The sequence below is a fragment of the Bufo bufo genome, chromosome 3 (genome assembly GCF_905171765.1).
Source record: "Bufo bufo chromosome 3, aBufBuf1.1, whole genome shotgun sequence".
NCBI classification, from domain to species: Eukaryota; Metazoa; Chordata; class Amphibia; order Anura; family Bufonidae; genus Bufo; species Bufo bufo.
In genome coordinates, this window is record NC_053391.1 from 602231816 (window position 1) to 602258672 (window position 26857).

Sequence of the window (26857 nt, forward strand, 5' to 3'; positions counted from 1 at the left end):
TTCTTGTGGAACACCTAAACAGTTAACAAAGTTAGTAAAATCAGTTTTTAATACCTTGAGGTGTGTAGTTTCTAGAATGGGGTCATTTTTGGGTGGTTTCTATTATGTAAACCTCACAAAGTGACTTCAGACCTGAACTGGCCCTTGAAAAGTGGGTTTTTGAAAATTTCAGAAAAATTTCAAGATTTGCTTCTAAACTTCTAAGCATTGTAACATCCCCAAAAAATAAAATGTCATTCCCAAAATGATCCAAACATGAAGTAGACATATGGGGAATGTAAAGTAATAACTATTTTTTGTAGGTATTACTATGTATTATAGAAGTAGAGAAATTGAAACTTGGAAATTTGCAAATGTTTCCAAAGTTTTGGCAAATTTGGTATTTTTTTATAAATAAAATAGATTTTTTTGACTCCATTTTACCAGTGTCATGAAGTACAATATGTGACGAAAAAGCAGTCTCAGAATGGCTTTGATAAGTGAAAGCGTTTTAAAGTTATCACCACTTAAAGTGACACTGGTCAGATTTGCAAAAAATGGCCTGGTCCTTAAGGTGAAAATGAACCACATACTTTTTCTGCTATGGTAGCACTGTTGGTCTCAAGCTGCATCCATCTTGTATGCTAAAGACGCCAAACCAAAGCCAACACTGGATCCAGCTGTCAAAGCTACACCTGTAACCACCACCTCATCTTCACTGATGACGTCATGTTCTACCCTTTATGGAAACATCCTGTAGCACAGGCTAGATATCCACCATAATAATGAAAGTATTGATTTCTATATTTTTATAGTTCTTTCCAGAGCAATTACATCTGCAACGGGAGGCCTCCCCCTAGGGCCCTCTATAACGCGACCCAGGGGTAGGAACGCCGAGTGGTATAGTGCGGCCTCTTTATGTGTGTAACGGTGCTCTTACCTGGATACGGCTGGACCCCAGGATTTAGCTCCGAAGCAATAAATAGGGGGAATAATTGAGGGATTTGAAAGAAAGATTGAGTCCAGACCTTGTATGTAGTTTTACTTTGCATAAAAGTTCTCCAAAATGGTTTACAGGCTTTGCCTTGGTTCCAGCAGGCTTTAGCATTTAACTGGCAGGCAAACCCCACTCTGCTATATCTGTTTCTCTCTGGCACTGCTGTACTGACAGACTGGCTGTATAACTCAGCATCCTCTGTATGCTGCACTTTCTCTCTGTAGTCTGGCTCTAGGTTATACCAGGGAATTTTCCTTCTGGCTCCTGAGGCTTCAAGCTTTGGCCTCTATCGCCAGCAGAGCTTAAGGTGCTCTGGCTGGCGTGAGCACGTCCAGCAGAGACATGCCCCTGTACACCCTTCCCTTAGCAGGGGGTAAGTGTACTTTCACACTTGCAGCAGAGGATTCCGGCAGGCAGTTCCGGCGACGGAACTGCCTGCCGGATCCGTCAGAACGTGTGCAAACTGATAGCATTTGTCACAGGGATCAGGATCCTGATCTGTATGACAAATGCATTGAAATGCCGGATCCGTCCCTCCGGTGTCATCCGGAAAAACGGATCCGGCATTTATTTAAAAAAATAATAATTTTGGTCTGAGCATGTGCAGACCGAAATGCCGGATCCGTTTTGCCGGAACACTCCAGACCGAATCCGGCATTAATGCATGTCAATGGGAAAAAAGGTCTCATGCTGCGGTATTATCTCTGTCCTGAAAAGGCAAAAAGACTGAACTGAAGACATCCTGATGCATCCTGAACGGATTGCTCTCCCTTCAGAACACATTAGGTAAAAACTGATCAGTTCTTTTCCGGTATTGAGCCCCTAGGACGGAACTCAATGCCAGAAAAGAATAGCGCTAGTGTGAAAGTACCCTAAGCTAGACTGACTCTAACTGGCCCCACCCTTCCTGAAGGAAATAGGACTCGCCTGCCTCTCTCCAGAGGGGGGTTAGAATGGAATGGTAAGTTCCATTCTATCTACATACAGCTCTTCCGTGTTTGCTGCCACCTGCTGGTGAACCAGGCACATTACATGTGAACATAACAGTTGCATAACATTATTAGGAATGTACAGTGTGGAGTTACCTGGACAAAATACATAGATGGCATTGATGTTAGCTCAATAAAGACAGAAGCAGGGTGCAAGAGAGGTTAAAACACTCTGGGGTGTTACACATCATTGTGTAATTATCGCCTACGTTTGTGGTTAGCTTATAGACAGAAGGACCCTGCAGGCAAAGGGGTCTGCTTGAAATCACTACTGCTTTGTTGCTGTACATGTATCTACCTGTTAGGTTGGATATATTTATGCAAAAAATTATAATATTTTTTTTAAATATCTTATTTCTTTTCTTCTTTTTTTTTTCATTAAAATTTTTATAAACTATAGCTCTAAATAAGTCTTTCCAGTTTTTTTTTTACAATTCAGATTTAATGTTTTTAAGTACGTACATTGTAAGCTGTCGTCTGGGCCTTGTGTAAAAGTGTAACGAGAGATGATGTGGTAGCAGCACTCATTGTACAATAGGATTCATTGCTAGGTTGGGTTCGTGGTTATCTACTTCCTGCATACTATCTTGCAGCTCAGTTTCGGATAATATATACGTTACAGCTTCCTCTGTCTTTGCACTGTAATATCTAGTAGATGAATCTTTCAACAAAAGCAAAAACTTGACTCTCTTCAGGACTTTACCTTCAGGCCTTGAGGGCAACTTAAGAGAGTTAAACCCATCATTCATGTTTAGGCTGTGAACGTAATGTCTGGGAGGGACAGTGTCAGGCAGCATAGAAGCACATCTGAAACTTTCCTGTCAGTCCAGGAAGTGCACATGTGAAGAGAGGAGATGCAGCGTCTGACAGCGAGAGGAGCATACTGACAGCACGAAACCCACAAAAATACTCAATTCAATTGTGAAGGAGCTACGGGAAACTTCACTTGAAGAACTCTCGCACGAAAAGACAAATGGACCGCTTCTCCAAGTGACTTATTTTCAAAGGTGTTATTCATGTGCACACGTAGTGGGAACATCACAGGGGATGAGTGGCGAGTTTGGAAGAAGCAGAGATGGGACACAGGGGAGTTTCAGGACAAGTACTGCGAAGCACCAGAACTCAGTGGCTATTCGTGGAGAGGTAAAGAGACATAATGTGGCCAAAGCCCAGCTCAACAGACTCCAAAAACTGGTGGAAAATGTGAGTGATCAGCAACTGAAAGCCAACTTGATGGTTTCTCTGAACTGCTTACAAGGTAAGGCGACTGCATTACTTTTCCACTTTGCCTACATGTATTCGTGTGACATCTGCACCTTCGTGATTGGGAAACTAATCCCTAGACAAGACCAGGAATGGGACATTCTAAGACCCTACTAGGATCCAACATGTTGACCACTGATCGGCTGTATACATCTTGGTGGTCTTCGTTTATCTCTGTATGGATGTATAGAAATGTCAAGTCACGTTAGCTGCTACTGAAGCGATTGTGCATCCACAGGAACGGAGAGACATCTGTCAGTGGGTGCCAGACTCTCCATTGAAGCGGCTTCTTATGGCTCCTACCTTCTCATTGATTACAGTATATGCACAACGCTCATGGAGTACCGTGTATAGGGTGGAGGCTTCAGTGAGGGCTACGGTTAATCCTCCCAATAAGGAGAACCTACATACAGTATATCATACATCAAAATAAATATCAGATAATGAGAAACGAGCAGACTTGATTTCAGGGACACATACTGTACTTTGGTTTATATATGTGATATTTGTGTACAATGTACAAAGAAATAATTATTTAAAAAATCTAGCTCCCTGTAAAATGTATAAATCTTGAAAATATGTATTTTTTATTTTTTTTACATGGAAATGGTGCAGTGTATGTAAGTAATTAAAAAAAGGGGGGAAGTCATTTGTACTGCTGATGAAAAGAAAAATTTATAGTCCTCTCACTGACGCCTAGCAAATTTTGGTAACTCAAGTCTGGTCATTAGGGGCTGCTTTGCCATAAACAGGTTAAAACAGCTGCAGAAGTACATGATGTGTGCACTAAGATTTGGAATTCTTCATTGACTTTCATTTAAAGGGACACATCCCTCAGATAGGGATATTTTTAACTCAATATTTATAGAAAATAATTTTTTTCAGATTTTTGCCCTTTTTTATTTCGGCAGCACTGTGCCATTGGCAATGACAAAATAATGTTCTTCTGTAGCGGTCAACACAGAGAGCTAAAACTCCTATATAGATAATAAACCCATCATTAGTTTACTGCTGCTGTGAGGGAAAGGCGTTATAGCAGTATGGCAGTTCTATTGTTCTCTTCTTAGGCCTAGATAAGATAAAGAGCCCACAGAAAAGAGCATTGCAATTGATTAGTCTAATGTGTGATGATTTAATTGGGTTACTACTACAGGGGGGGTGTAACGTTACATTACCCTACTTCGTGAGATTTCCCTATCTCCTAACTTCCGGTCGCACTGCTAATGACGTGAGGAGGCGTTCCTCAGTTTTGACGCTCTGCGCATGCGCAAACGGACAGTTATGGAAAATCTCAGCGGAGTTCAGCTGCACACCGGGACACTGCGCATGCGCCGGAGAGCCTCAGTAGGGAAATATTACGGCCCAGTGCGCAAGCGCGGCTAACTCCAGAAGATCCATCCGATCTCCGTGCCTGCGCAGTGTGGGGGTAGGGAGATCTCATGGCAATATTTTCTGTTAAATATATATATATATATATTTATGAATCCATAATTATTTATCTATAAATTTATCCACACATTGCCTAGGGAGATCTCATGGCCATATTTTCTGTTAAATAAATATTTATTTAAAGGGATTCTGTCTCCGGGGTTTTGTGTATAGAGCTGAGGACATGGGTTGCTAGATGGCCGCTAGAATATCCGCAATACCCAGTCCCCATAGCTCTGTGTGCTTTTATTGTGTAAAAAAAATTATTTGATACATATGCAAATTAACCTGAGATGAGTCCTGTCCCTGACTCATCTCATGTACCGGACTCCTCTCAAGTTAATTTGCATATGTATCAAATCGTTTTCTTTACACAATAAAAGCACACAGAGCTATGGGGGCTGGGTATTGCGGATGTTCTAGCGGCCATCTAGCGGGCCATGTCCTCAGCTCTATACACAAAATGCCGGTGACAGGTTCCCTTTAACAGAAAATATGGCCATGAGATCTCCCTACCCCCACGCTGCGCAGGCGCGGAGATCGTATGGATCCTCTGGAGTTAGCCGCGCTTGCGCACTGGGCCGTAATTTTTCCCTACTGAGGTTCTCCGGCGCAGTGTCCCGGTGTGCAGATGAACTCCGCTGAGATTTTCCATAAACTGTCCGTTTGCGCATGCGCAGATCGTCAAAACTCAAGAACGCCTCCTCACGTCATTAGCAGTGCGACCGGAAGTTAGGAGGTAGGGAAATCTCACGAAGTAGGGTAATGTAACGTTACAGGGGCTCTCTCTGGCTGCAGTGATGGTCTGACTGGGAGAGTGAAGTTCAAACTGAGAGCAAGATAAAGATCTGGGGCAGGAAGTAGAATACATTAGCTGTCTGAAGGGGCTGGGATGCTAAAAATCTACCAGGCACAGCGGCATACAATGTGTAGTACCTGTGCGTGGTATTGCAGCTCAACACCACTCATTGGCAGAACGTCCATGTGACCAACAAACAGGCCATCTCAGGCCAGAAGAAGAGGCTACAGTGCATGCCCAACTAATTGGTGGGAGTTCCAGGTGTCAGACGCCTACTGATCTGATATTGATGACCTATCCCCGTGATGGCTAACCTTCAGCTGTGGTGAAGCTACGACTCCTGGCATGCATCATTGATTTTTATGGAGTTCTGAGAACAGCCAAGCAAGTCTACATCTTGGGAGTTGTAGTTTTACAGCTGGTGTGCCGGAGGTTAGACATCACAGGCCTATCCTGAGTATAGGTTATTAGTTGAATGAGTTAAGAGAGCAATACTTAAAGGGGTTGTCCGGGTTCAGAACATACCCATATTTTCACCCAGGCAGCCCCCACTAATATGAGCATCGGAGCATATCATACTCCGATGCTCTCCTTTGCCCTGATCGCGCAGTACAAGGGCTTCTTTGTTTACCTCAACACACTGCTAGGTGAAGGTTTTCGCCTACCAGTGTATTCAGTGACGTCATCGGCTCTGATGGGCCTGCCTCTTCCTTGCAGTCCCTATGGAGTGCCCGGTACGTGACCAGATCTCCATAAAATGATTCAGTACAGGACAAAGGAGAGCATCGGAGAATAAAATGCTCCAATGCTCATATTAGGGGGGCTGCCTGTGTGAAAATATGGTTAGGTCCGGGTTCAGCTCTGAACCCAGACAACCCCTATAACTGCTCGCTGCTGTTCTGTTCAGGCTCCTTGGCTCCCAGGCTGTCTTCATCGGGCTTCCAATCCCTGCATGTAAACTTCCTGAACTGCAGCCAATGACTGGCCTCTGAGGTGACATGTCCCCAAGTAGCACGTAAACTATGAAGAGGCCGCAGTGCTAACAGTATTCTCTTAAAACAGCTGATCGACTGTTGTGTCAAAAGTCAGACTACTGCTAGGTCACATGCTGCTTGTGGAACACGTCACCGCTGAGGACAGTCATTGGCTGCAGCGGCGCACATGGCCTCATCCATTCAGTTTGCATGCTGTCTGGAGAAAACAGCCCTGGAGCCACAGAGCCTGAATGAAGTGGCGGGGAGCAGGTAAGTATAGCTCTCTTCTCAGGTCGCACTGAAAAAATGAAACATAGTGATCCTAGACAAGCCCTTTAAGTCCTGGAAAACCCCTTTAAACAGGAGCTATTGCGACACAAATACCTACTCCATCACTGTGAGAAGCATGACCGTACTTTACTTTATACACATATACGTAAAGCCTGTTCTGGGTTGTACTGGAATGACTGCCTCTGGGCTATGGCAATGCTCTGCCACGGTGTCCATGACAGCTTATGTTGTGCCAGCAAGTAAAATTTCCAGCAGCAGAACAAAGATCTGCATTGTTGAGCAATTCAATTCACACCACTGTACAGACTCTGATAAGTTCATATTCCATGCAACTGCAAATAATAGCCAGATCTCATTCCTGTATCTTTCTGAAAGAGTTCTATGCAAGACATTTTTGGGAAGATTTATCAAAACTGGTGCAAAGGGAAAACTGGCTTAGTAACTTATATCAACCAATCAGAATGAGTCTTTCATTTTTTCGAAAGGAGCTCTGAAAAATGAAAGATGGAATCTGATTGGTTGCTATGGTTCACTGCCTATAAGACACAACTGATAACTACACTGTGGCGTACAGCATATGGTGTTGATTTTCTATGTAGAATTGCGGGTAGAAAATCCACAGAATTTACAGTTTCAAAGTGGATTTAAACACTTTATCCACACTCTGCAAATATTCTGTAATGGAATACATACATAACTTCACCTGAGGCACGCATTTATGTCAGTTTATGCTGCAGATTTTACCCTTTGCCATAAAAGAGGGTGAAATCCGCTGCAAATCCATAGCCAGATTTGTATGCGCAGTACCCCATTACAGTGGGTATTTGCAAATGGTTTGTTCGTAGTGTTATTTAATGTGATGTTATGCTATGCTTACAGGTGGATTAGTCTAGTGAGTGGGGAGGGAGGAAACAAGTGTGCTCCTACACTGAATCCAGAGACTAACAGATCTCTGTGACATTTACTGCTTCTGCTGCAGCAAGAAGGGGAGAAAGAAGGAAAGGCAGGAACTTAGATTCTGCATGGCCAAGTGAGTACTTAAGAAGTCAGCAAGGTAACCTATGACTACAGCTAACCAGACTTTTCTGCTTGTGAGGGATTACAGTTAAGACACCCACCACACTTAAGCAAGTCCTGGCCAGACATTCCTCTAAAGACCTGCATGCAGCCATGATTGCCAGATTATAGTTACCAGCCAGAGATTCTAGGGAGAGAGGCTTTAGTAAGACTGCATACCAAGAGTGCCATTACTTGCCACTGTGCCAGCCTCCATGCCTCACCATCTGGGAAAAGGATTTGCACTGTGTACAGATTATTGCTGGATGTACTACAACTCCTATTTTGTACTCATGTAAAACAAGATATTTATTCTACTACTTCTGGCCTGGTTTCTTAACTCCTACCACACATATGTTGGCAATTACTCTACTATACCTTGTGCCAAGCACCCATACTAGCATCAACATCAAGGGCACCCAAAACTACAGACTTACCTGAAGGAAAAACGGGTGTACCCTCCTCTCATTGCACTGTTCCTAGAGAGCAATGGCCTACAATACTATTGTCAGAGCCACTACCACTCCCATCCTCTGCTCCAGCTCTACAAGGGCTCGCTGCATATGTAACCCATGTGGATTTTGCCGTGGATTCATATACATTCATATTTTTGTCATACCCAAAAAGTATATTCCCATTGAAAGGAAATTGGGATCACATGCTCCCTACATCCTCACTCTCTTCTCTCCGATTAACTATAACTAGCTCTGCCCCTCCCTTGGCAGGAAGTCAGACCAGCCCACTCCTACCAAGAGGGGAGGAATGAGATGGTAAGTCCCATTCCTGTTGTCACACACTATAGCCCATCTGCTGGTGTACAAGGTGTATAGCATGAAGTGTGACATAACATGAACATTATAAAGCGTTACATTACATATCATTACTATCGTAGTATGCTCAGGTATGAGGTGCTACACATATAACCCAAGGAGATTTTGTCCAGGTCTATAGACCGGTATTCTAGAGGTCAGAAGAAGGTGACCTTTTACAATGGAGATGCTACATAGGCCCCATTCACATGAGCGTGACGGATTAGTTCCGGATGCGTTCAGAGTGCTTTCAGTGAAACTCGCACCATTTTGCAAGAAAGTTCAGTCAGTTTTGTCTGCAATTCCGCGTTCCGCGCGAGTACAATGCGTTTTGATGCATTTTTCACGTGGGTGATAAAAAAACTGAAGGTTTACAAACAACATCTCCTAGCAACCATCAGTGAAAAACGCACTGCATCCGCACTTGCTTCCGGATGCAATGCGTTTTTCACTGAAGCTCCATTCACTTCTATGGGGCCAGGGCTTCGTGAAAAAAGCAGAATATAGAACATGCTGCGTTTTTCAAGCAACACAGAACTGATGAGTAAATGGGTCAGGATTCAGTGCAGGCGCTATGCGTTCACGTCACGCATTGCACCCATGTGGAAAACTCGCTCGTGTCGGGTGAGTATTCGGCGCGGATGCGATGCGTGAGTTGAACGCATTGCACCCGCACTAAATACCGACCCATTCATTTCTATGGGGCTGTTCACATGAGCTGTGATTTTCACGCATCACTTGTGCGTTGCGTGAAAATCGCAGCATGCTCTATATTCTGCGTTTTTCATGCAACGCAGGCCCCATAGAAGTGAATGGGGTTGCGTGAAAATCGCAAGCATCCGCAAGCAAGTGCGGATGCGGTGCGATTTTCACGCATGGTTGCTAGGAGACGATCGGGATGGAGACCCGATCATTATTATTTCCCCTTATAACATGGTTATAAGGGAAAATAATAGCATTCTGAATACAGAATGCATAGTAAAATAGCGCTGGAGGGGTTAAAATAAATAAATAAATAATTTAACTCACCTTAATACACTTGATCGCAGAGTCGGCATCTCCTTCTGTCTTCATCTTAGCTGTGTGGAGCAACAGGACCTGTAGTGACGTCACTCCGGTCATCACATGATCTTTTACCATGGTGATGGATCATGTGATGACCGGAGTGACGTCACTACAGGTCCTGTTGCTCCACACAGCTAAGATGAAGACAGAAGGAGATGCCGGCTCCGCGATCAAGTGGATTAAGGTGAGTAAAATTTATATTTTTTTTTAACCCCTCCAGCGCTATTTTACTATGCATTCTGTATTCAGAATGCTATTATTTTCCCTTATAACCATGTTATAAGGGAAAATAATACAATCTACAGAACACTGATCCCAAGCCCGAACTTCTGTGAAGGGGGCCTTATTGATTCATTTCTGTACATGACATTATACCAGTATTATTACTGCAGCTCCACTTTAAAACCAGAACATAAAATGAAAAAAATGAAAAAAAAAATTAAAGTTTTTACAGAACGTACATTCTGCATTTTCTGGGTTATATTAAAGTTAGTGAAATTGATTGACTCTTCAGACTGGTGGATTCCTTACTGCCACTGAAGACTAAGAGCCTTATGTCTTGTACTGATGAAAATTACCTCTATTTAAATCAGAACTGAGTACTTAAACTTCACAAAATGCTGACTGCGCTTCTGCCGGGATTGAAGGATTGGAGAATATTAGTCCAGCTTTCTCTGAAGACCGGTTGTATTAAATGATGATGGTGAATGTGCATTTTATTTAACCTTGGGTTAGGCTTTGCATCCATAAAAAGATCATCACGTAGTGGGATACTGCGTTTTCGTTCTCTCACTCCATCATGTACATTGCAAATTAGCATGGCTTCTCGGGACCTAATCAGAAACTAGCTTTAATCTGGTTACTATATTATGTGCTAGTATTGTGGCCAAAAATGGATATTGACTTTAGATCAGAAGTACTGTATATAGTGAACCCAAGGCAAAAATTTGTAACAAGGTCCCCACCTGTCTTGTGTCATTTATAATACTGCTCTATTTTTACATGGCAAAGGGGCTTTTGTGTCCTCTTGGGCGCTTTGTGTTACTATTACCTCTGAACTCCCTGCTGCTGATGCAGAACCCCAGAATAGGGTACTTGCAAATTGTTTCTTATATAATGTTCTGATATATTATAACCCAGTATAGCTCTGCATGGATCAGTCAGGGTTAGCGATCCTTGTATCAAGCTAAGTGATGGACTTAGGACCAACCCTCGTTCACACAAGTATAAGCTGAAGAAGTGAGAGAAGCTACATATACTTACTTCTTAGAAATTTGCATTAGAAATCCATCTCTACTTTAAAGTCCCGCAAAAAGAGAGAAAAAGAATTAGAAGGTCCAGAATCTGCATGTCCGAGCATTGGAGTCAGTCAGTAAGGTATTTGCTGTTTAAAGGGAACCTGTCACCGGGATTTTGTGTATAGAGCTGAGGACATGGGTTGCTAGATGGCCGCTAGCACATCCGCAATACCCAGTCCCCATAGCTCTGTGTGCTTTTATTGTGTAAAAAAAAACATTTGATACATATGCAAATTAACATAAAAGAGTCATATTTTACTTGTGTGACCAGAGAAGAGTCATATTTTCAAGCTCTGACTCATCTCAGGTTAATTTGCATATGTGTCAAATAGTTGTTTTTTTTACACAATAAAAGCACACAGAGCTATGGGGACTGGGTATTGCGGATGTGCTAGCGACCATCTAGCAACCCATGTCCTCAGTTCTATACCCAAAATCCCGATGACAGGTCCCTTTAAGGCTGATAAAGACTTTACTGCAGTGAGAGGGACATTGCTAATACACCCTTCCACACTTTGACATGGCCCATCTTAATTCTGGACCCCTCAGGTGAGAATTACAGACAAGTTGCAAAGACCTTATTGCCAGCCATAGATTTTGGAGATATTGTTGGATCTACTACAGCTCTCATTCTACATTTTAGAAAAAAACAATAAAAACAATAGCTGATATTGGGGAGACCAGCTACAAAAAATACTGCAGAGCCTCATTTAAACAGTAATGTGCATAATAACTGTGGAGCCCCAGTTATGGGTCTTCAACACAGTGAAAGCCAGATATCCCTCCAGGGAAGGAAAACGAAGCAAAGGGGTGTCCCAATTTTAGAGATCACCAGATCCACCATATAAAGTGGCCACTATGTCAAGATACAGCTCTGTAACAAACCTTAAAGGCTATGTAAATTATTATTGCATTGTACTTATTTTGTGCTAAAAATTATTTTTTCAATTGGTCATTATTAAAAATATGGAATCCTTTTTTGTGTACATAGCTGAGATGCTGCAGTAGCAGCCTGTGAATTTGCAGAGGGACTCCTTGTCTCTGCTCTCTGACATTATAAACACTCATTAAAGCTCAATCCTCATCTTACAGATAAGAATGTGGCTTAAATAAGCTTTTATGACCTCTTATTAGTTTAGAGATAAGGGTTATTAAATAACCAGCACAAAGTGAAAGTGAGAGTACCAGTCACACAGTTAGAAAAACAGTTAACCCTTAGTGACAGAACGGCTCAATATTTTTAATAATGGCCAATCGAAAATATGTTTTTTAGCCAAAAATGAGTAAAATGCAATCATAAACAAAAATTGCCTCCAAAGGGGTACATAGCCTTTAAGTATGTGAAAAGGGAAAAAACCTTAGAGGGGTCCCAAGAGGAAGCGACGGCAAAATGTACGTCGGGGTGGTGTGTCTCCTGATCGCTGGTTGGTATCCCCACAGCTGTGTCCATGTATGTGTATGTTATTAGGCTGCTCAAGAGTAATATTATGTTGGGGACTTGTTAGCATTCCCGGTCGGGGATGCAGGCACTTGTCTCGACTACACAGTTAGGCATTGTGCCCTCTTAGATGGAGTGTTATTGATGGATGCTGGGTGGGTGTAGGATTCGGGCAGTGTTTGTTACTTAACCATGATGGTTATAATTTGTTGTTGTAGCCTTTGTGTCCTTACCAATTCAGTGTAATCGGGGGACACACATTGTTTCCATATTCTCTCCTGCATAATCTGTCCCTTATGGGTTTTATTGTGTCTATAGTGTAATCATGGTATATAATAAAATTTGATATTTTGAATATGTGTGCTCTCAAAGTGGTGGTTGTTGTATTATCACACATTATTGGCTGCGATTTGTTTAATGTTGGAGTTGAATAGGTAGTAATACCTCCAAAAATACTGTAGTTATCACTTTACATTCCCCATATGTCTACTTCATGTTTGGATAATTTTGAAAATTACATTTTATTTTTTTGCGACGTTAGAAGGCTTAGAAGTTTAGAAGAAAATCTTAACATTTTTTAGAAAATTTCCAAAACCCAACTTTTTCAGGACCAGTTCAGTTATGAGGGGTAACAGGACAAAATGCACCCCACATTTTGTTCCCCATTTCCCCCTAAATATGACAACACCCCATTTGTGATTTTTAAAAAATGATGTATGGGCACACAGCAGGCTTCAGTGTGAAAGGAGTACCATATGACTTTTGGAGAGCAGATTTAACTGGAATGGTAATTGGGAGCTATGTCGCATATGAAGACACCCCTGACTTGGCCCTACAGTGGAAACCTCCAAAAAGTGACCCCATTCCGGAAACTAGACCCCTCAAGGAATATTTTGAGGTGTGTAGTGAGCACTTTGACCCATCAGGCGTTTCCACAAAATTAGGAAACACTTGGCTGTGAAAAGGAAAATTTAATTTTTTTCCAGAAAAAGTTGCTTTACACCCATATTTTTCACTTTCCCAAAGGGTAACAGGACAAAATGCACCACGCATTTTGTTCTCCATTTCCCTCCGAATACGGAAACACCCCATATGTGCTCAAACTATTATGTATGGGCGCACAGCAGGCTTCAGAGTGGAAGGAGCATCATATGGCTTTTGGAAAGCGGATTTAGCAGGAATGGCAATTGGGAGCTCTGTCGCATATGAAGACACCCTGAGGTGTCCCTACAGTGGAAACCCCCCAAAAGTGACCCCTTTCTGGAAACTAAGCCCCTCAAGGAATATTTTGAGGTGTGTAGTGAGCACTTTGACCCATCAGGTGTTTCACAGAATTAGGAAACACTTGGCTGTGAAAAGGAAAAATTTTAAAAATTTCCTGAAAAAGTTGCTTTACACCCACATTTTTTACTTTCCCAAAGGGTAACAGGATATAATTCACCCCACATTTTGTTCCCCATTCCCCCCCGAATATGGCAACACCCCATATGTGCTCAAAAAATGATGTATGGATGCACAGCAGGGCTCTAGAGTCAAACAGCAAAATATGGATTTTGCTGACCTGACTTGGCAGACATTGATTTTAGGTGCCATGTCGCATTTAAAAGATTCCTGAGGTCCCCAGAAATTAAAAACCCTAAGAAGTGACCCCATTTTGGAAAGACCACCCCCGTACGAACATTTTAAAGGGTTTCTGTCACCCCATTAAACCGTTGTTTTTTTTTTCTTTACTAATAATCCCTATAGTGCGATCTCATGATACATAAGCAAATTAATCATTTTGGTTCAGTAGAATTTGCTAAAAATCGATTTTTAAAATATGCTAATTACCTTGCTACCAGCAAGTAGGGCGGCTACTTGCTGGTAGCAGCCGCATCCTCCGATGGTAATGACGCCCCCTCGGCATGCTGATTGACAGGGCCAGGGAAGGGAATCGTTCTCTGCTGGCGCTGTTAGAATTTGAAATCTCGCGCCTGGGCCGTACCTGTCTTCAATCGGCGCAGGCGCACTGAGAGGCGGCCGCTCGCTCGACCGTTCCATCCTCAATGCGCCTGCGTCGATGACGTCATCAAGTACACCCGGAAGAGAAGACGCCGGCATCGCTGGAAGGAGGCGGAGAGTCTGGTGACGTCGCTGGATGCTCGAATCAGGTAAGTATGTACATAATAAGCATGCTGCCACAAAAACCACCAACGAAATGGGAATAAATAATTTTATAAAAATGACAGTTATTAACACTATACCACCAACGATTATTAATAATAAATCTCTTCCGGGTGTACTTGATGACGTCATCGATGCAGGCGCATTGAGGATGGAGCGGTCGAGAGAGCGGCCGCCTCTCAGTGCGCCTGCGCCGATTGAAGACAGGTACGGCGCAGGCGCGAGATTTCAAATTCTAACAGCGCCAGCAGAGAACGATTCCCTTCCCTGGCCCTGTCAATCAGCATGCCGAGGGGGCGTCATTACCATCGGAGGATGCGGCTGCTACCAGCAAATAGCCGCCCTACTTGCTGGTAGCAAGGTAATTAGCATATTTTAAAAATCGATTTTTAGCAAATTCTACTGAACCAAAATGATTAATTTGCCTATGTATCATGAGATCGCACTATAGGGAATATTAGTAAAGAAAAATAAAAAAAACGGTTTAATGTGGTGACAGAAACCCTTTAAGTGGTGGAAAGGGTACTTTTCAGCAAACAGGTGTCTCACAGAAGGCAGAAACACTTGTTAAAGGATTTCAAAGCACACATTTCTGAAAATGAAAAATTACTAGCAGACCCCAATTTTTCACTTTCACAAGGGGTTAAATGAGAAAATGCACCCCAGTATATGTGTCACGGGGAGCCAGCGACGCACTTTTCATTCGCTGCGCCACAGGCATCCCGGGCATACAGCAGAGTGAGGACGCGGTTGGGGTTCTCGTCTCCATGGGGACCAGGGGGCGGGGAGGACCCGGCCGCGCACGCCTCCTCAGCGTGGCCGGTGTCCTCCGTCCCCTAGACAACGAGAAGCAGGAGATCTGAGCACCGATATTAATGAATCGGCGCTCAGCTGTGTAGGAGCAATCAGAGTCACGTGAAGCTGGCCACGTCACATGACTCACTTGTAGGGATTATTTAAACAGGCAGCCTGCTGGCCACAGGTTGCCTGTGATTGGTCTTGCTACCGTCACCAGCATTGTGTATATCGTGTACTATGTGTGTTTTGACCTCGGCACTGTGTTTGACCTCGACCTTGTGACCTCCCTGTAATTGACGTGACCTCTTGGCTTCTGACTCGGATTGTGTTTTGACTTCGTTATTGTATTGCTCCCTTTGTACCTGCGTGTCCTCCTATTGGATTGCCAAAAGGAAAATTGCTAAACTGAAAATGTCTTTCCATGGATTAATTAAGAAATGAATGAAATCAACTAAATGGATATCAGTGGAGGTGTGATAAACTTGAAAGCACTCTCCAATGCAGAGGCCTGGTTTAGAGGGGCAGGTCTGATAGTAGTGAGTGGTGTCTTTCCTAATCCCTTTAACTGAGCAAACTCAACATCTTTTTTTGGGGTCGCCTTTTTTTTTTCTGTGGAGAAAAGTACTCCAGGGAAATGCTGCCCATGTATTAATCTTGATACCCCAGAAGCACTGCTGACTGAAATACTGCCCTATCCTTCCTGAACGCCAAAAATCTATTTTTTTTATTATTTTTTTCCTGAAATTCCAAGAAGGTCCCCCCATGACCAGCTGTTCTGTGGATGACAAAGGCATTATATAGTGACACTTGGGTTAGGTACACAGCAAATTTTCTGTACCACACCTTAGATTTTCTTAAGGCACTGTAGGGCTGTAGTACCTGGTCTGAAAGATTTACTCCACCCATGAACTGGTTGTAATCCTAGATACACACAGGCTTGGTGTTCTGCTCTGTGGTTCCTCGGACTGGGACTGGGGTGGACTGATCTGCATGGATGGTAGTTAACACAAGAACATCCCGTTTGTCCTTGTATTTTAGCAACATCAAATTTTCTGAGCAAACAGCCCTGCTTTCCCCACGACGCACTGTCTGATCTATAAAGGATTTAGGGAGCCCTTTTTGATTTCGTCTAATTGTGCCTATGCCTCTGGCAGCAAGGCACTTCAGGAGAGGGACACTATTGTAAAAGTTGTCCAAATACAGATGGTATCCGTGGTCCAGCAGGGGGTGGACTAAATCCCATACTATCTTCCCACTTATACCCAGAACCGGGGGACAATCGGGTGGCTCAATTTTGAATCTTTTCCCTCGTAAATATGAAAGCGCAATTTATACCCGGATACACTTTCACAGGCCTTGTACAACTTCACACCATACCTAGCCCTTTTATTGGACAGGTACTGGCGGAAATGTAACCGGCCTTTGAAGTCGACCAATGATTCATCCACTGAGAGGTATTTTGGGGGGTATATACAAATTTGGAATTGTAGTGGTCAATCACTGGCCTAATTTTAAAGATATCATAACTGGGGTCGCTTGGGGGTGGGCATTCATTATTATTGCTGAAGTGTAGAAATCTTTGAAGAGCTTCGAAACGGGCCCGGGGCATAGCAAAACAGTGAAGAGGGGTGTGATAAAGAATATCTTTGTTCCAATATGAACGTATTGTTTTTTTTTTTTTATAATGCCCATGCTTAGGAGAAGTCCCCAAAACTTTTGCATTTCAGTCGTGTCAGTAGGGGTCTATTTGTTAGGCCTTGAAAGATAACTGTCTGGATGGGAGGCAATAAATTGCTCTGCATATATATTTGTTTGTTCCACCATCAAGTTAATTAGGTCATCAGTGAAGAATAATTTGAAAAAATAAATTTCACTGAAACCTGTGGTATCTACATTGATGCCTGGAGTGGCTGTAAATTCAGGCACCTGGAGCACATAGTTATCTGTGGGGATCCATGAAGAGTCACTTTCTTTTTGTCTTTTTATTTTTTTTATTGAACAGCAAACTTAAATCCTGTATATCCTTTAGGATAAAAACTCCCTGAGTCACTTCGCAGTTATTGGAGGTAGCACAGATGGCTGGGATGAGCCTCAGGAGGCTGAAAATTTTATACAGGGGTCTAGTCTGGCGCACAGAGTAGTGCCAATATCCTTATTGGGGCAGAAAAGGGGTTAATTAATGTCTTATTTAACAATTACAGGTGGCACAAATCCACATGCGGCATAGGAGACTTATATTTTATAGAATGGTGCCACTCAAGCACAGGACACGAGTATGTACACACAGGAGGATGGCACACGTAGTGACAGGGTTAATTTTTTTTAATGTAACTTGGGAGCGTGTGACAGGTGTCTTGACAGACAGACTGGTGTGACAGGTGTCTTGATGGACGGACAGGTTGGTGTGACAGGTGTCTTAACAGACGGACAGGAAGCTCGAGTGACAGGTGTCTTGATGGACGGATAGGCTGGAGTGACAGGTGTCTTGATGGACGGACAGACTGGAGTTACAGGTGTCTTGACGGACAGGCTGGAGTTACAGGTGTCTTGACGGACAGGCTGGAGTGACAGGTGTCTTTGCGAGATTGTGAAACAGCTATTTCTGCATATCTGTACTTGAACTGTCATTTGGCATTCCGGGCACTAGAGGCCACTGTTTTGCAGCTACAGCCAGCACACTCTGAGATTTGAATATGCAAAACAGATGATGACTCATGTTGATGACTCATGCTGCTGCCTGTGAGTGAACCAGGAAGTGTTGATCTGGCATGGTGGGAGGATTATGCTGTGAGGGACTTAATCCGATTCCATCCTGGCTTGCAGATGTCTGGCAGTTAATGAACACTTAGAAGAAGGAGAGTAGCTGTTATACCCTGACTGAATCCATTTTTTTTTTTTGAAAGAGAGGTTGTCCCAGGAAGACCAGTTCAGTGTGTGGACAGAAGGCCTCATCATCAAGCAAGGCCGCAGGGTTGCTAAGAGGTTGGCTGCCATCCCTGGTAGGCTGCATCCTCGGGCCCAGAACGGACGCAGGTCAGTACATCTGGTTACTGATTGTTATATTGTGTGGCGCCTGAAGTTACAGCGAATAGCCTAGGCCTAGCATTAGTTAGTTAGTTAGGATTAGATCATTTTGCTAGGCTGTACTGTACTGGACTGCAGCGCAGTTATTGACTTGCAGGCTCTGCTGCGTTTGCCATCGGCTAGGGGTGTCCTCTGTAGCGGCACAGCACGACTTGCAGGCTCTACTGTGTCCGCCATTGGCTAGGCCCGTCCAATGGGCAGGGACATTGACTGTGGGTCCGGGGATATAGCGTTTTTCTATGCATGTTTGTATTGTTTTGGTGATGCTTATGTTATTACTCGTTGTCTAAGTAAAGTTTTTGTTCTTGCATAGTAGGCTGGTGTCAGTGTCGTTTTCCTTGTCTGTGACTTCGCTGTATTCTGGGGAGCCCACCCCGGTACACGGCTTACATCTTGACGGACAGGCTGGAGTGACAGGTGTCTTGACGGACAGGCTGGAGTGACAGGTGTCTTGACGGACGGACAAGCTGGAGTGACATGTGTCTTGACAAACGGACAGGCTGGAGTGACAGGTGTCTTGATGGATGGACAGACTTGAGTGACAGGTGTCTTGACGGACAGGCTGGAGTGACAGGTGTCTTGACAGACAGGTTGGAGTGACAGGTGTCTTGACGGACGGACTGGAGTGACAGGTGTCTTGACGGACAGGCTGGAGTGACAGGTGTCTTGACGGACGGACAAGCTGGAGTGACATGTGTCTTGACAAACGGACAGGCTGGAGTGACAGGTGTCTTGATGGATGGACAGACTTGAGTGACAGGTGTCTTGACGGACAGGCTGGAGTGACAGGTGTCTTGACAGACAGGTTGGAGTGACAGGTGTCTTGACGGACGGACTGGAGTGACAGGTGTCTTGACGGATGGGCTGGAGTGGCAGGTGTTTTGACGAACAGCCTGGAGTGACAGGTGTCTTGACAGACAGACAGACAGACTGGAGTGACATGCACAGAAGAGTGGCAAATCGGCACTGAAGGGGTTAATTATGTGTGAGGCAGGGGATGATTCACAGAACTGATGATGACAGGCTGACAGATGAGGCACAGAACTGATCTGTGTCATTGATTGAGGCACAGAAGAGTGGCAATTCGGCACTGAATGGGGTTAAAAGGGGTTATAACGTTTGTGGTGAGTGGATTCTGACAAAGCTCCTTCTCTGATCGCTTTCCTGACAGGAATTGGGATGATCAGAGAAGGAGTACACACAGTACCTCCCTAAATCGCGTCAATGCGCTGTGATTGGTCCATCTGCAGTAATGAACCAATCACAGCGATCGCCGGCCGGGGAGCATTGCGATTCGCTCCCTGCCAGCGTCACTGGTTGCCTGGCAACCCCCGTGTGCCAGCAAAACTGAACTGTCAGCGCATCGCTCCGTGCGCTGACAGTTTAATTGCATCACGTACATGCACGTGGGAACACGGTAAAGCACCACATTGCCCCACGTACATGTACGTGATAATGCAGTAAGGGGTTAAATGTGCGTAGGATCACATTGTGGTACCCGTAATAGAGTCCAGACAATGGGCAAAAGTGCTTAAACGTTGCTGAAATGGTAAAACATTAGTGCAAAAATAGTACAAATATATAATGCAATCAAATTCACATTAGAGTCTTTTCCTTAAGTGTTTGGCTTGTCAAGTGCACCAAACTGGAACAAGTAGTGCAAGAGTCATTTGTAATCCACATGAGGTAGTAAAGTCAATATTTGTAATCCAAATGGGGTATACATAGAATAGCAGCAATTATGATGAGAACCCTTTAAGCAAGGGGGGTTCCCACTTAACCTGAGAAGGGAAAAAAAAATAAAGGAATTGGCGCAGACATGCGCAACTTGGGACTATTTTGCAGATGGGGGGAGTCCTGACAATCCATGTCCATCCAGATGAGGGCCAAACAAGGGCAACAAAACAAACAGAATGGCCATTAAGTCCTCACCCTTCAAAAAAACATAGATGATGTGTCTCCCATTGTCCAATGGATGTTTCTATTCCATGGAGGGGCTCCTTAGAGAAGGTACCTGAAGTCCTTTTCACTGCTGGAGCTGCTGAAGCTCATCAGAGGGAGCTCCTGCCTCTTGTATGACAAGCTGGCTGCGGTGGTGGAGCCACTGACCTCTAGTTGAGGTTTCTGGTACTGACCGGGTGGTCACACTGGCTAAGGCTGCAACTACTGTTTAATGTTGCCGGAACGTCCAGCCAGGGCAGTGGAGCTCAGGATCTCCGGCTGTAGGGGCTGTGGCCAACTAATCTCCAACGGTGGTGATGGAGCCCGAGAACCTCCTGCTGCAGCGGACACCATTTTCCAGGGCAGCAGGTAGTTAACCACCGTCGGATTATAGGAGAAAGCGGTAGTTGTCAGTCATCCCAGCTGGAGAGTTGGAGGCGGGTGTAGAGCCGGGATCAGAATGTCCGGTTGGGGCTCTGCCTTTTCTTGGAAGCGGAGGACTCCCTCCACGGTCTCCTGGAGGCAGCGCACGCGGCCTGCGGCGGCTGGATCCTCCTGCCAGCACTCAGCTACTGGCAATGGGACAAGGGGTTTGGACAGGAGGGTCACCCCAGTGGCAAATGGTCCCTTGAGGGAGCCAATGGGGGTGTACTCCACGTGGTCCCCTGCATATAAGCTATGACGGGCCTGGGGCAGGTAGGGGCGTTTCACCGACCTGCGTCCCACGAAGAGTTCTTCGCTGCTCTTGTCATCCACCAGGAAACCGGATCCGTATTCCACGGAAAAGCACAAGATGGTCCCTCAGCGCCTCTCCAGCTTCGGATTCCCCGGTGGTGGGTGGTCTAGGACATGGATCAACCAGTCCTCAATGGCTTTCTTGTAATCCCACATTGTCTTGGCATGGTCTGTAACTTCCAGCGGAACCATCGGGTTCAACTGGGAGAACGACCCACTCTTCCTGCGCGGTGGAGTGGATACTCCAGCCACCTCCACCCCACCAGCTGGCACGGCGGACACCTCGGACCTTCTCTCCGGGTTCTGCTGTACTTGCGAGAGTCTTACTTCTTGCAGGGCAGCCTGCACTTCGGGCTCGTCACCCCACACCATTTCACCCCAGTTGGGACGCAGAGGACGTGCCATTTTCTCTTCCTCTGTCTCTCCGGCACACTCTGGTAAAAGGGGCATACTCTTGGAGGTGGAGTCTTCACTTCCTACACTTGCATTGGGCAGTTCCCAGAGGGCAGGGCTGTCGCTTCCCGCTCTTGGGCTGGGCGTTTCCCTGTTTTACCGCTCTTGAGGTACAAGGAGAACATACGCCATCACTGGCAAAGATGGTGGATTAACCCCTCGGTAGCTGGCGCCCACAATCCTGCACCTGTGGCTCCGCAATAAACGTACTAAAGTTATTTTTAGGGGTTTCCTGACAATTCTGTAGGCCTGTAGCTTAGAGGCACGCAAGTAAATCCTGTTCGTGATGCTAATTGCAACGGGAGGCCTTCTCCTACAGCCCTCTATATGTCGCGCGTCCATGGTGTAGGAATTGCAAAGTGGTTAAGTGGTATAGTGCAGCCGAAAATGTCTCTTTATGTGTGTCATGGTGCTCCTACCTGGATACGGCTGGACCCCAGGCTTTGGCTCTGAAGCAATAAATAAAGGGAATAATTGAAGGATTAAGGAAGAACTTGAGTCCAGACCTTGAGATGAAGTTCAATGGCAGCTTTACTTGAGTAAACGTTTTTCCAAAACAGATTTCAGGCTTTATCTTGGTTTCAGCAGGCTTTAGAATGAAACTGGCAGGCAAACTCTACTCTGCTATATCTGTTTCTCTCTGAATCTGCTGTACTGACAGGCTGGCTGTATAACTCAGCTTCTTACGTATGCTGCACTTCACTTTGCACTTCTCCTGGCTCCTGAGGCTGTAAGCTTTGGCCTTCATGGCCAGCAGAGCTTAAGGTGCTCTGGCTGGTGTGTGCAGGTCCAGCAGAGACGTGCCCCTGCACACTCTTCTCTAGCTGGGGGTAAGCTAAACTGACTAGAACTTCTGCCCCACCCTTCCTGCAGGAAGTAGGACTCGCCCACTTCTCTCCAGAGGAAGGGGGGTGGGGTTAGAATGGAATGGAAGGTTCCATTCTATCAAAGTATAGCTCTGCCGTGTTTGTTGCCACCTGCTGGTGAAGCAGGTACATTACATGAACATAACAGTTGCAAACAGATTAGGAATGCACAGTGTGGAGGACCTGAAAATAAATGCATAAGATGACATGAGGTTAGACCAATAAAGACAGTAGCAAGGTGCTGAAGTGGTAACACCGCTCTGAGGTGTTACATATGCTGTACATGTGAACACATTTATTCACAGTGATGAGTATGTTTTTTTTCTACATTGAAGTCTATGTAAAGTGGATGCAGACAGATGCCTTATGTTTTTTAGGCTACTTTCACACCAGCATTTTTGCTGGATCCGTCATGGATCAGCAAAAATGCTTCAGTCACAATAATACAGCCGTCTGCATCTATTATGAACTGATTTGCTTGTATTGTCTTTAAAATAGCCATGATGGATCCATCATGAACACCATTGAAAGTCAATGGGGGACAGATCCGTTTTCTATTGTGTCCGAGAAAACAGATCCGTACCCATTGACATACATTGTGAGTCATGACGGATCCGTCTTGCTCTGCACCACATCACGGACAGGAAAATGCTACTTGCAGCATTATTCTGTCCGCGATGGGGACGCAAACAAACATACTGGTGAATTCCGTTTCATTCAGTTTTGTCCTCATTGACAATGAATGGGGACAAAATGGAAGCGTTTTCCCCCGCTATTGAGATCCTATGACGGATCTCAATAGCGGAAAGGGAAAATGCAGATATGAAAGTAGCCTTAGCCTGTTTGTAATAAGGATCTGCTAAGCAGATGGTTCTCGGCACTCCCATAGAAATGAACGGAGGGTGGCTGTGTATGAATAGTGCGCCCTCCTTCACTATGCGGGCACCATTCTAAAGATAGGTGACGATCTCAGAGGTGACATTGGGGGTATATCCTCCAATGTATGACATGACAACCCCTTTAAAGAGGACCTCTCACCTCTCCTGACATGTCTGTTTTAGTAACTATATGCATTCCCCATGTAATAACAATTCTGCAGCATCTATTCTTATGGCTCTATGTTGTGCCATTCTTCCATTATTTCTACTAGAAGTTTATGAATTCTCTGTCAGCAGCTAGCAGTAGAGGTACAGATGGGTGTTACCATTTGGGAAGGGGGGGGGGGGGGGGGTCCCAGCACAGTCTGACAGTAGCAGCACTGATTGGACAGAGTCAGACACACCAGCTACTGGTAACACCCAGCAGTGATTTTACTGCAGACTGCTGCCAATTTATTTGTAAACTTCTAACAGGAATAATAAAGGAACGGCACAACATAGAGTCATAGGAATAGAAGCTCCAGAACTGTTATTACATGAGAAATGAAAGTAGTTACTAAAACAGACATGTCAGGAGAGGTGAGAGGTCCGCTTTAAGAAAGCTGCTGATGCAAACACCCAGTCGGCACACTTGACGACATTTTGGAAGTGTACCCGTTTGGTCGGTTGCTGCATCAACAGCTTCCTAAATAAAAGCACATCCAGTGGCAGATTAACATAGGCCCTGAGCCCTACGCTTTTCCTCTGATGAAGAATAATAGATCTCAGGCGGAAATGGCTAAAATTGATGCAAAATAAGCACAATGAATGCTCCAAGGATCCGTGCTTTTTATTTTTCCTTTTTCTGTTCTTCTGATGGATAAAAATAATGTAAAACTAAACGGTGATGGGAACACGGCTTAAAAAATAAGGCCTAATAGGGAAACTATATTGTGAAGGCGACTGACCAAAGGCTAATATGACTACGTGCAGGACATTTTCTACATGTAGAATATATTAGCACAATACTGTAGTGTAAGCAATAGACTAAAGGCCCTATTACATGGGCAGATTATTCGTATGAAGGCTCGTTAGCGATCATCTGGCAGTGTAATACTGCCGCCAGTTACCCGATGAATGAGCAAACGCTTGTTCATTAGGTAATCTGGATCTTGTAACATGTTAAAAAATCCTGGTTTGCCGGCGGCAGATTGCACGGTGTAATAGGCGCACTGCTGCCGGCAAACAATGAGACAGTATTGGGATGAGCGATGCATTAGCGATCGCCCGACCCTATACTGAGGAGGAGATCGCATGTAATAGCAGCGGTCTCCCCCTCTCGACAATCATCTTCTCTATCTGCCCGTGTAATAGGGCCCTAATAAATGAATATGTCGGACATTCTGCAGTGAATCTGGCATAATATGCAGATGAGATGACATATTCAAGCGAGATTACAGCAACTAGGGATTGCCTGTTAATCCACTTTCAGATAATGCACAACACAGTATCATTAAAGCGAACTTTTCACCAGGATTTCACTTAATAAACTATTACCAGTACCTTATAGATTATCCTCATTGTGTTTCAATGCATTCTTGTCCCGCTTTCCTGGGATGTATATTCATGAAAAAAACGACTTATAAAGTCCTCGTCTCCAGCACCTGCAGTCACGCTAGAAGTCAAGGGGGTAACCCTTCCCTCACTCCAGGCTGTAACTCCCCTGCCCTAACCCCTCCTCTAAGTAGTGTAACTGACACCCGGCTCAGTCGCTGGGACCGCGCTTGTACTGGCGGCGCATGCGCCGTCGGTCTCAGTAGCAGCGCGCCTGAAGAACAGAAGACAGGCAGGCATCGGGGACGGACGGCGCATGCGCGATTGTTACAGGATCGCGCTTCAGTCCGCGCGATAGACGGGATCGCGCTGCTACTGAGACCGACGGCGCATGCGCCGCCAGTACAAGCGCGGTCCCGGCGACTGAGCCGGGTGTCAGTTACACTACTTAGAGGAGGGGTTAGGGCAGGGGAGTTACAGCCCGGAGTGAGGGAAGGGTTACCCCCTTGACTTCTAGCGTGACTGCAGGAGCTGGAGACGAGGACTTTATAAGTCGTTTTTTTCATGAATATACATCCCAGGAAAGCGGGACAAGAATGCATTGAAACACAATGAGGATAATCTATAAGGTACTGGTAATAGTTTATTAAGTGAAATCCTGGTGAAAGGTTCGCTTAAAGCTATACACTACGTGCAGAATTATTAGGCAAATGAGTATTTTGACCACATCATCCTCTTTATGCATGTTGTCTTACTCCAAGCTGTATAGGCTCGAAAGCCTACTACCAATTAAGCATATTAGGTGATGTGCATCTCTGTAATGAGAAGGGGTGTGGTCTAATGACATCAACACCCTATATTAGGTGTGCATAATTATTAGGCAACTTCCTTTCCTTTGGCAAAATGGGTCAAAAGAAGGACTTGACAGGCTCAGAAAAGTCAAAAATAGTGAGATATCTTGCAGAGGGATGCAGCACTCTTAAAATTGCAAAGCTTCTGAAGCGTGATCATCGAACAATCAAGCGTTTCATTCAAAATAGTCAACAGGGTCGCAAGAAGCGTGTGGAAAAACCAAGGCGCAAAATAACTGCCCATGAACTGAGAAAAGTCAAGCGTGCAGCTTCCAAGATGCCACTTGCCACCAGTTTGGCCATATTTCAGAGCTGCAACATCACTGGAGTGCCCAAAAGCACAAGGTGTGCAATACTCAGAGACATGGCCAAGGTAAGAAAGGCTGAAAGACAACCACCACTGAACAAGACACACAAGCTGAAACGTCAAGACTGGGCCAAGAAATATCTCAAGGCTGATTTTTCTAAGGTTTTATGGACTGATGAAATGAAGTGAGTCTTGAAGGCCAGATGGATGGGCCCGTGGCTGGATTGGTAAAGGGCAGAGAGCTCCAGTCCGACTCAGACGCCAGCAAGGTGGAGGTGGAGTACTGGTTTGGGCTGGTATCATCAAAGATGAGCTTGTGGGGCCTTTTCGGGTTGAGGATGGAGTCAAGCTCAACTCCCAGTCCTACTGCTAGTTTCTGGAAGACACCTTCTTCAAGCAGTGGTACAGGAAGAAGTCTGCATCCTTCAAGAAAAACATGATTTTCATGCAGGACAATGCTCCATCACACGCGTCCAAGTACTCCACAGTGTGGCTGGCAAGAAAGGGTATAAAAGAAGAAAATCTAATGACATGGCCTCCTTGTTCACCTGATCTGAACCCCATTGAGAACCTGTGGTCCATCATCAAATGTGAGATTTACAAGGAGGGAAAACAGTACACCTCTCTGAACAGTGTCTGGGAGGCTGTGGTTGCTGCTGCACGCAATGTTGATGGTGAACAGATCAAAACACTGACAGAATCCATGGATGGCAGGCTTTTGAGTGTCCTTGCAAAGAAAGGTGGCTATATTGGTCACTGATTTGTTTTTGTTTTGTTTTTGAATGTCAGAAATGTATATTTGTGAATGTTGAGATGTTATATTGGTTGCACTGGTAAAAATAAATAATTGAAATGGGTATAT

General features: G+C 44.7%; 1 protein-coding gene across 1 annotated transcript in view; it reads left to right on the forward strand.

The window, feature by feature from the left end:
• Nucleotides 1-2778: 2778 nt before the first annotated feature.
• Nucleotides 2779-26857, forward strand: part of AGAP2 (ArfGAP with GTPase domain, ankyrin repeat and PH domain 2) — a 366570-nt gene continuing 342491 nt past the window's right edge. Inside the window, exon 1 of the mRNA XM_040425945.1 lies at nucleotides 2779-3223. Coding sequence (XP_040281879.1) covers nucleotides 3013-3223 — 211 coding nt within the window. The 5' untranslated portion in view covers nucleotides 2779-3012. The remainder of the gene's footprint in view (nucleotides 3224-26857) is intronic.